Here is a 10,725-nt window from a genome sequence, read left to right as displayed (position 1 = left end):
CAAATGAGGGGAGAGGACCTCCCCAAAGGTGCCTGCAGCTTCTCAAAAAAAGACCTTCTGCTTTACTAAAAAAAAGTAAACAACAATGAAAAGACCAGGCAACTCACTTGAACTAGAAACCACTGTATATTTCAATGTATTACCCTAAAAACTAGAATAAAATACAATAAAACCTAAACAAACAGCAGCAGGGGAGTAAACTGCAATTACTCACCAACGACTGGTACTGGGCAGCCAAACACATACCAAGTGAAATGCACCAGACCCACAGACACCACGATCAGACTATAACAACTCTCAATGTAAGTCTCAACACATTAAAACTAATTTCTACATACCTGTATCCAAGATGAAACCCCAAACAGACCAGCCGATCCTGAAAAATGGGCTATAATCGAACACTGATGGAAGGGCTAGAGGAGCAGGGTTAATGATGCATTCACAAACACTTCTTAGGAAAGGAATTTTTGCCACTATGAAAACCTGCTGCTCTGTGATGGGGGTCCAAGAAAAGGAAGGTGCTGGAGGGAATTATATTTTCTACACATAAAAGTCTGAAAATTAGTTTTCTCTACTGCTTTACAAAATGGAAAAAACAAACATTTAGACCTTTAAGTAAAAGTAATAACACGCATCAGAATATACTCAAAGTAGTATACTTACAATATTATAGCGTTGGGTAAGCAAACATTCCCATCGTTCAACAAGTGGAAAGTGGGAATAATTTAATTTTTTTATTATTAGTCCTTTATTTATCCAGGTAAAAAAATCTCCTTGAGATTAAAATCTCATTTCCAAGAGAGACCTGGCATCATGGCAACAAAAGTCACATACCACATAGATATATAACATTTAAAACAAATGTTATATACAATAATATATAAAACTTTGCGAGATCTCGCAAAAGTTGAATTCCAACAGTGGCGGCAGCTACTTAGTTGTAATATTACGCTTTCTGGGTCACAAAATACACTTTTAAGATATTTTGAGTTGTGTAAACGTCAGATATCTGCTCGGTTTACAAGACATCACATATTTGCAAAAGTGCTCCGACGTTTTCGGAGATGTATGAAACTTTTGCGAGATCTCAGAAAAGTCTGTCTTAATTTTTTTCTCCCATGTCCCCTGCGGGGCTCCATAATATTCATTGACCTGTCCAGGATATAGACAGGGTCCAGAGAGGTAAGGCCCATATGTTCTGTTCTATCACTCAGTCCATTTGATTTTGTCTTGGTGGTTACTGTAACACTTTATTTAATTTGTTTATTTGAATTGACTACACTTTTTGAGTCTTAAATAGGTTTTGGTAATAGGGTGGCACATATTTACTTGCAGTGCACAATTACGGTTCTTTAGAATATTTTTATTCTAGATACATTGGTTTAACAATTATAAGAAATGTGTGTTAATATAATTAAAGGATTTATAACTTCTTCTATTTGACATGAAATCTGGTTATCAGTTGGGACAAGAGAAAAAGGGCATTTTGGGGGGTTCTCAGGAGCTATTTTGTATTTTAAATGTTATTTGAGAACTACTTTTTCAACAGTTGTGTTTACACTTTGTCTCAGGACAACTGTAATTTACACACACAAACAAAGAAACGAAATGAAAAACAGCCTTATACATTGCCTGTGCACAGACCCTGAGCATGAAATGTGATTGTCCCCCATAAGTGACATTGGAGTATTTTTCAAAATAGTTACTCAATACAAATTAATGTAAAAAATGTTCAGTGTTCTCCAAACAATTTTCATTTCTGATGGAATATTCTGATTTTATGGGCCCCACCTGCCCAGAAAAATCCTGGAAGCACCCCTGCTCGCTTTTCTTTTGAAGGACATGTTCAGGTTATTAATCTGCACTGACAGGAGAACTACTGAGAAATAAATTTTTCTGACTTTTAGTTGTCTGCAAACATCCTTATTTGGCTTTTACTGTAAAACACACGAGCTCTAACGCACGCGCACGATTTGCCGCGCATATCTCAAAGAATTGCTTTTTCCATGACGCAATTTCTCTTTTCATGTAAAAGGAGGAGGGGAACTTCTTAGGGACGTTCCCCCCTTCCACTTTAGTATGGGGGTAACAGAACGGTACGTGACCGGAGTGCTAATGGGATCAGGGATGAGGACTACTTCACCAGAGGTTAGTTTATGGTAATCCGTTGAAATTGTGGGTGCTGGCAGATGGATTAGTGCGCACACACCTGCGTGGAGTGCATCTAATGATTGATTTACTTTGATTTGATTTGTGATTTAAATAAGATAAACACCAGTCAAAGATATTAACTATGAATTTAAAAATAGTTAATTGCTGGAAGATCTTTGCGCATTTACACTACGCAGCCAGGCGCTGATTGAGTGTCTTGTGCTGGGAGAGGCTATAAATATTGTATTCACGCTTTGCTTCAGCTTAGCAGACAATGGCTGATGGTGTGCGTGTACAGCATGCAGTGCTGTGATCCAGGCCGCTGCCAAAACGTCTGTGGGACCCAAAAAAGAAAAAGCACTTTGTATCCCACCCCCAGCTTTTCTCCGGCCAGCGCTCATTCACTATGATGCGCGCCTAGTTGAGGGAAGCTCTCCGCACCCGGTTCCCCCTGCACGCCTAAAACTTTCTAATGAAATCCCCCAAAACTTTTTGACAAATAATATTTTTTTTCCTCTGGGGGCCAATAGGGTTTTCGACTTATTAATCCGTGTTTTTTTAATTGAAAAGAGAACTTCAGGTATGTCCAACTTTTCATTCATCGATAGAGCACAGATTGTGTATTTCAGATAGCTTGGCTTTGAATTGAAAAGTAATTTAATGGACACCGTGGATTGTGGTTGGTTTAACTGGCACCTTTTCTTTCTGCGAAGAATATGGAGCCCAGTTCCACCGAGGGAGGAGCTGAGGAGAAGCTTGTTAGAAGTCTTGTGAGTGCTGAGATTATTTTATTCTTTTTTCCCCTCTGGCTCATGAGCGTTTTTGATGAACCTCAAAGTTATCAACCCCCCTCCCATCCTCCCGTAGCAGCAGATTCTTATAAAGGCCTCTCTCTCGCAAATGATGTGTCCCGTGGCTCCTCTGGGATCTGTGTGTCCTGGCCTCTGGATGCTGAGACTCAGTAACAGCTGGCTGTCAGAGTGACCCTCCAGCTCTGCTGTCTGCAGCTGCTGCTCCAGGCAGGAGGGTCCACTCAGAGGAGGTCAGCTCTCCCAACGAGTGCCACAAGGTCACCAGCGGGTTTATAATTTGCAGAAACGGAGGACAGGACCATCAGTTCATTAATATGCAGAGCGCTGTCTGGCAGTTTATGTTATCGGTCATACTCAGATCAGGAGGCATGCCATTTTTTTTCCTGCAGTAATTTGAAAAGCAAATAGGTTTCACTGTAGAACTCAGCAGTTTAGAATATGTGTGGTGAGGGCTTTTTCTCTTCTTCTTTCCACCAGCCTCACAAAGTGATACTCAAGCATGGCCAAGAGCTGGAGGAAGAGCAGGAGGAGCTGGCCGAGCATCAGCCTCTAGAGCAGGAAGACCTCAACTTTGAGAGATGGAAGCGCAGGCCGATTCCCCAGAGGACGCTCCACCAGAAAATAGACGACCTGAAGACATACCTGTGGAATGCAGAGACCAACGAATTCATGGGTCGCTCTGGGAAGAGCTGGAGTGAGTTGACGAAGAAAGAAAAATTCTCTGCTGTTGGGTTATGGGGATGGGACATTTTGTATCATATATTTTTTTAGTGCATATGACCATAACGACACTTTTAATGTTGAGTGCAACACAGTTAATCATCCTAAATAACATGCAAATGTGATGGTTCAGTGCGTGTTTTTTAAGATGCACTCAGGGATAGTTTTAGGGTGAGAAATGTCTTTGCAGTCCAGTGACTGAGCTCACTGTGCTGCGAGTGTGTGTGTGTGTCCTCATGCTCGATGTTTACATAGGTGCATGGATGATTCAGAGTGTCCCGACAAAAACAGACTGCCTGGGGACGATTCCCCAGCGGGACGCGCTGTTCAAGGCCTCACATTGGCCAGGAAACACATTCCTCTACATCTTACCATGCTCTCCACAGCCTCTTTCCCAAAGCCTTGGCGACCTCATTGCTGAACTTAACATGCTTGTGGCCTCTCAGTTGCAGTAAAACACGTAGAGGTGTTCATGTTCTTTTTCCCTCCCCCTGTAAATTGAACTGCCAAATTGAGCTTTGGGCGCTGGAGAACTTTTTTGGCATGAGCGACACACTGGACGAGTTTGTTGAGTCAATGGTGATGGAGCAACCTCTTGGTATAACCAGGGGAGTTGCTATGTGATGCTGTTGAGCCCCCTCCCTTTTCACACAATGGCAAACATGATCCAACTGTGTGCAGAAAGAACTTCTAAGGAAAGTGCGTGTTACTTGCATAAGCTGCGACGCCGGATCCCCGGGCCACATAACCAGTGTGTGTGCACGCTTGTGGAAGAGTGGGGCCCATGTGTCCGCTGAAGAAAGACCCCGAGTTGAAGTCTGTGCTGTGTGTCCTGTGAGACGAGTGTGTAAGAGGGGACACAATACCAGAGTGGGGTGATTGGGGTTCCTTGGAGCTGGCTGTGCCTCTATGGCTGCAAAAAGACCTTCACTACGATGGCAACCGGAGGTTCACTGTGTTCCTGAGTGAAAGGACAGCTGGGAGAATTCTCACTGAGCTCAAACAGAAAGGCCTTTGTGGCTCAGGGGACGCAACGCTGGCTACAGCTAGTCCCCTGTGAAATTGCCCACACAGCAAAAGCCATTTTATTTAGGACACGTTTAGCTTGATTAGTAGCTAATGGACTGTTAATTGAAAATTGCAGACCAGTGCTATTTCTGAAGATTTCTTTGGCATGAGGTCCTTGCTTTAGCTAAGTGTGGGTTTCATACCAAAGCCGGTGGAGTTATTCGCAAATGCAGACACGAGGGGACCACAGTGTTTTTTTATTCCTAAACAAATTAGTGACCGTCCTGATCAAGGACAGTAGCTGGAGTCCAGACAGACCAAAGTGGGAATTGTTTATGCTTCGTTATTCCCCTTCACTCAGATCAGATGTGATTTATCAGCTGTGTTGTCTGTTATGTAATCCACATTTGTGCAAGTGCTCCCTAATGCCTCTTTTTATTTTTTCCTTCACTCTCACCATTCAGGCCTCATCCTACTCTTCTATGCTGCACTTTATTTGTTTCTTGCAGCCATGTTTGGCGGCTGTTTGTTTTGCCTCATGTGGTCTATTAGTCCCTACCACCCCACCTTCAACGATAGAGTGATGCCACCAGGTAACTATAACTCCAAACTCAAACCACCTCCTCTGTTCTCTGTCCCTCTAGCTGTCCTTCTGTCTGTTGCTTCTCCCTGAATCTCAGCACAGTTGACTGTCTCTGCGTCTCCACTGGCAGGTATGACGATGGCCCCGCACCTAGAAGGCCATGAGATTGCTTTTAACGCATCTGATCGCAAATCCTGGAGGAAGTACGCCAGGTCTATGGAGGAATATCTAAGACGTGAGTGATGCGATGGAGGTGCGGCGGTCAAAGCTGGGAGGTCTGACAAGGTTGTTGAGTTTGTTTAAAATGAAGAGACATGGAATGGGTTAATCCTCATCTTCACTGCCTTTGTCCCCCTTTTTTCTATTTGGTCCTTGCAGGGCATGCTGGGAAGGGAAGCCTCTTTGTGGGCAGAGGGTTGCTATTCAGTCCTGAGGTTTTTTTTTCACAATCATCTTTTGTCAGGCTTCCTTAATCAGAGGCCTGCGCCTGGCAGGGCACTGCAAAGGTTTATTTATGCCCTCCTCTCGCTCTCATTCTCCCTCCCCGTTTCTCTCTGCTCTGTACTTTCAGCGTATAACGATGCTGCTCAGCAGAGGAAGAATATTCCCTGCGATAAGGAGACATACTTCATGCAGGACGACTTGGACGAGGCTGCAGAGCGGAAAGCGTGTCAGTTTAAGCGGTCCTGGTTGGGGCAGTGTTCAGGGCTGCAGGACCCCAACTTTGGCTATTCTCAGGGAAGGCCATGCATCCTCCTTCGAATGAACCGGGTAAAAAAAGATGGATTTTAAAATATCAGAAATCCAGAATCAATTTTACTATCAATTTACTGTGTGAGTGACATCTTGTGGTCATTCTAGGTAAGACAGAGAGAAAGCCTTTTGTCATTGGCTGCTTATTTCATGCCTAATTAGAAACATTTTTGAATGTTTTCACATATTTACATATGATTTTTCTTGCAAACAGAAACAGTCGGTGCCCCACAAAGAGGGCAAAGGAAACTCACCATCAGTTGTGCCTTTAAAAAAAAATCTACTTATCTAATTCAGTTTGGGATAAAGATGATACATAGTGTGTGCATGCAAACAATGCAGGATGGAAAAACTACAAGAGAGAAAATGAGGCTTTGCCATATTAAAAAAATTGGAATATTTCACTTTTTTTTATTACTTAGTTTTTAATAAAGGTTTTACATATTTTTACAGCAGAAAAGGAAAACAACAAACAACCAAAAAACAACAATAACAAAACAAGCAGTCGACTGGAAAGCACAGCTTTTTCCCACAAAGCAATTTTAAAGACTTTATATTCATGAATTGACAGCACATCTACAGATGTAAGAGCAGCTTAGGAGAGGCATGTAGAAGTTTATATAGATGTGAGTAGGCACAAACAGGAGAAAGAAAATATAAATTAAATTAAAAAAACAAAACAAAACAAAAAACAAAACAAAATTCTAATTTCGGATATATTTCAACCACTTGTCCCATCTTGTGGTATAAATATTAGCTTGCAGCCTTAACAAAAAGGTAAGTTTTTCCATTTTATGAATCTCCTCAACAACGCTCAACCAGTCGTCCAGAACAGGGGGGTCAGTACAGAGCCACTTACCAGTAATTGCTTTTTTTGCAGCAGCAGTAAGAATCTTCAGGAGATATTTGTCATTGCTTGTTAATTCTTCGGGTAGGTCTCCTAAATAAAATGTTATGACAGGCCGTTGTTTTGATTTAAAGCCTATAGTCTGTTCTATCTTTGATATAACATCTTCCCAAAATTTAGAAAGTTTTCGACACGACCAGAATATGTGGGTATGGTTTGCAACAGTTTCCCCACAGCTCCTCCAGCATGAAGAATTTCCCCGTGTTTGTTGTTTTGGTGTTATGAAAAATCGTACCAGGTTTTTCCAACTAAATTCTCGCCAGTATGCAGAGGATGAGGTTGAAATGGCAGTCTCACACATATTGTCCCATTGCTCAGAAGTTATAACTGAGGACAACTCTCTCTCCCATCTTCCCTTTATATAATCTGTTGAAGTTCCCCTACTTTTCAATATGCCCTGGTAGAGTTTAGAGATAACTGACTTGCATCCCTTATAGTATGTTTGTGAAATCAGATTAATTATTTCATTGGATTGTGTATTAATTTCTTTAGTCACTTTTAAGGACAAATACTGCCGTAATTGTAGGTATCTGAAAAAATCACTTTTTCCTAGCTCATATTTTTCTTGTAATGTTTGAAAACTTTGCAGGCCATTCTTATCCAGTATTTTACAGTATGGAATATTTCACTTTTAAATGTAAAGACATTGTCAGATGAATCCACTTTTAACGTACGAAAGGTGCATCTTTACATTTGTGCTTACAGAGTGAGACTTTTTCCCTCTTACTCTTCTTCTTTAATAGATCCTCGGTTACTTACCTGGTCAGGGGAAACCGATAAATGTGACCTGTGGCGTTAAGGTACAGCTTTTCTTTCTTGATTCTTTGACTCATGACTGAAAGTGTATAAAAATAAGTGAGTCAATAAAATAAACCAACGTTTCTCTCTCAGAAAGGACCACCAGAAGTCTTGGGAGAAATGGAGTTTTTTCCCAAAAGCATTTTTGAAAACAAGTATTATCCATACTACGGGAAGCTGAGACATGTGAGTGAAAGTTTCATGATTGTCAGTGAACCGCTGCAGCAGCAGTCGAATTCAAAACGCCCGTCGGGTCTTAATCTTCTGTCTCTCTTCTCTCAGGTAAACTACTCTTCACCAGTCGTGGCTGTGCGTTTTCCAGGCGTGCAGCAAGGCGCTAACGTCCAAGTACAATGCAAACTGAACGGAAAGGGCATCATTAACGATTCTCCCACCGACCGCTACCTGGGCAGCGTGACCTTCTCCTTGGAGGTCGGAGCGTAAGGCCAAGGTGTCGCAGGACGCTCACAAGACGAGGCAGGAAAACATTCACGAGACAAGATTTATACTGAACCGTTATTTTCCACGAGATATGTAATTTGCCCCTGTCCTCGTCTTTCACTTAAATATCTTCTGCTGTGAAACAAAATCCTCAAGAAGTAGGTATTTACTCGTGTTTTTTGTTGTTTCTTTGTACCACGAGCGTGCTGCTGGCACCTGCACCCACAACAAACAGCGCTGAGCACAGGAACGAGTGCCTAGAGCGAGTTATTCCTGTTCGATTCCTGATATTTTGTAATGATTAGTGAGATTAATCACACTAAATCACACTCTGCCCATTAGTTAGAGTTTCTGGCTATGCAAATCCAATTATGAATTAAACATTAATAGGGAACTAGAGTGTTTTCAGGTTAGATCGTATGTTTTTGTGCACATTTTTGTGCGACCGAGTGTACTAATTTGTTTTGCATTATATTTTTCAAACATGTATATTGTAAGAATTCAAAGAACTATCATGCAAACACTGAAAGCAGGACTTGTACTGTACTTACACAGTAAAAAAAAGACATAATAAATGCAAATACATGATTACTATATTTTTGTTGAATAGAGCAGTATTATACATTTATGATAAAGTATCACTTCTTCTTTTGTAAAAAACATTCGCTTTGGAAAATGAAATACTATACATGACTGATCAATAAAGAGACGCACTGTGCTGTGAAATAGTTTGTCAAAGGTCTGCACCGTTTTAATTATGCTATAACTATTTTGTGATAGTATTAATCATGCCTGAACTGTGCTACTAAACTTGGTATCAGTGTTGTATTTATTCCTATTATAGCTCTTACAATAAATACAGTGTTCTGGTATGTACTGCACGTTTTCTTCCACATCACTAACAGCCTGCACAGACTCTGACATGTTGCTAAAACATCTAAATTGATTTACTGCAGAAGTCTCATATTTTTAAAGAATGTTATATTATACAGAGCTGCACTTAATGCTTCCTTAAGAAGTAAGAGGCTGCTGCTCAAATGCAAAATGCACTTGATTAACCACAAACCAAGCAAGAAAGACAGCAGCAGTGATCTTAGAGAAGTAATTGTTGCTGCCCATCAGTTTGGGAAGCGTTTCTAAACAACTTTAAATCTAGAGTGAGACTGATTACGTACATTCAAATTTCCAGTACCGACTTTATTGGCATCTCAACAGCTGTGTTTTAAGAGGCCAATCAACACACTTACCATCCACTGGAGGGTAAGTGTAAGGAATCGGTTCTCAGACTATTTGAATCGTTAACCACAAACATTTAATTCTAGTAAAATGTGTAATTGGAGGTATGATGAGGACCCAAGCACAGGACATGGAAGCAGGTTGAAACATTGGCTAAAGAAGCCCTGACATGGATTAGGGTGATACAACTGCAGGCATCCAGGAACTGAAGAGTAATAAGAGATTAACAAGAGGGGCTCTACCAAAGGGAGGATCGTGTTTCATTTTATACTTCTCTCTTAGCTTTTCATGCCCCAGTGCAGCAGCTCTTTGTCTCATTTTGTCAACAACGCGCTGTGTTGTGGTACCACTCTAATGCTTTTTCTACATTTTTGCTTCAAGTTCAGATAAAACGTCAGAAACCCATTTATACAAAGTCAGCATTGATACTCGTCTCCATATCAGTTCAGCGTTGTGCAACTCCAGGGTCAACTTGTTTTCATGTCAGTAGCTGGCATGAGAGTCACGGCCGTGTGTGCTTGTTACAGGTCATAAAAAGCAGGTCGCCAATCAAAGTCAAATGCACAGTTTAGGCCATTTGATCGTTCAGCAGTGTAAATGTTTACGCCCGTTAACCTTTGAATGCAGTTTAGTCACAAGACTCTCGAGCTTGTAGGGAAAGTTCCTACGACACTGGCAATAGTCACCTACAAGTTCTAATGATGTTCTCGAGCACATGTTTTAATTAATTATTCAAAGAACACAGAGAGGGTAGATTTGTTTCTTTATATAACGTTCCTGAAACGTTAAAAGTTAAACTAAGACATCACATTCTCCCTGCAGCATGTTGAGCGTGGCTTGGAGTACCAGATTATACTCTAATCTTTTATGAAACATTCCCACAATGATATTAAGATGGGAAAACATCCTCCAAACATTATGAAACGAAAATGAAAATTAACAGATTGCGTTAGAGCAGTGGTGTCAAACATAAGGCCCAGGGGCCAGAAATGGCCCAGCAAGAATGCCAATCAAGCCCACTAGATGGCTTTTTATAACATTATAAAACACTTTTAAATGATAAAGGCCTCCACCCTTACTACACCAAAGTAATTAATTAAAAGATGATCAATTAAAGGAAAGAAAATTTCCAGTTTTTTTCTGAAAAAAAAACAACATTTTTCTGTCACTGATTTGCATTTCTTTTTTCTATATTAAGATATATTACATATATTACATTTGAAGGTAAATATCTTAACCTGACAGGAGTGTTTTGCTGTTCCACTTAAAATGAAAGTGGGTCGTATGTGGCCCACAGTATAAAATGACTTTGATAT

The 10,725-nt window shown here is 40.8% G+C and overlaps 1 protein-coding gene across 3 annotated transcripts; it reads left to right on the top strand.

The window, feature by feature from the left end:
• Positions 1-2,075: 2,075 nt before the first annotated feature.
• On the top strand, positions 2,076-9,045 carry atp1b4 (ATPase Na+/K+ transporting family member beta 4). 3 transcript variants are annotated; one of them, XM_087851532.1, is made up of 9 exons: positions 2,080-2,148; positions 2,865-2,921; positions 3,441-3,657; positions 5,156-5,284; positions 5,405-5,509; positions 5,846-6,045; positions 7,678-7,734; positions 7,826-7,918; positions 8,015-9,045. In XM_087851532.1, the coding sequence occupies exons 1-9, from the start codon at positions 2,080-2,082 to the stop codon at positions 8,174-8,176; spliced, it is 1,089 nt and encodes a 362-aa protein (XP_087707658.1). In that variant the 3' UTR covers positions 8,177-9,045. The 3 variants fall into 3 exon arrangements, with proteins under 3 accessions (XP_087707649.1, XP_087707658.1, XP_087707653.1); XM_087851527.1 differs by lacking the exon at positions 2,080-2,148 and adding an exon at positions 2,543-2,731; XM_087851523.1 differs by lacking the exon at positions 2,865-2,921 and having other exon boundaries at positions 2,076-2,148.
• Positions 9,046-10,725: the final 1,680 nt, after the last annotated feature.

The sequence above is a fragment of the Neolamprologus brichardi genome, chromosome 2 (genome assembly GCF_056152115.1).
Source record: "Neolamprologus brichardi isolate AB-2024 chromosome 2, ASM5615211v1, whole genome shotgun sequence".
Taxonomy (NCBI): domain Eukaryota; kingdom Metazoa; phylum Chordata; class Actinopteri; order Cichliformes; family Cichlidae; genus Neolamprologus; species Neolamprologus brichardi.
This window is presented reverse-complemented; position numbering and strand designations above follow the sequence as displayed.

What these genes read in the sequence shown, in the direction of transcription:
- atp1b4 (XM_087851532.1), top strand. Translation starts at nt 2,080, where the DNA reads ATGGGGGTAACAGAACGGTACGTGACCGGAGTGCTAATGGGATCAGGG. An exon ending in CGATAGAGTGATGCCACCAG is followed by an intron (nt 5,285 to 5,404) that starts GTAACTATAACT and finishes CTCCACTGGCAG; the next exon opens with GTATGACGATGGCCCCGCAC. An exon ending in TATGGAGGAATATCTAAGAC is followed by an intron (nt 5,510 to 5,845) that starts GTGAGTGATGCG and finishes CTGTACTTTCAG; the next exon opens with CGTATAACGATGCTGCTCAG.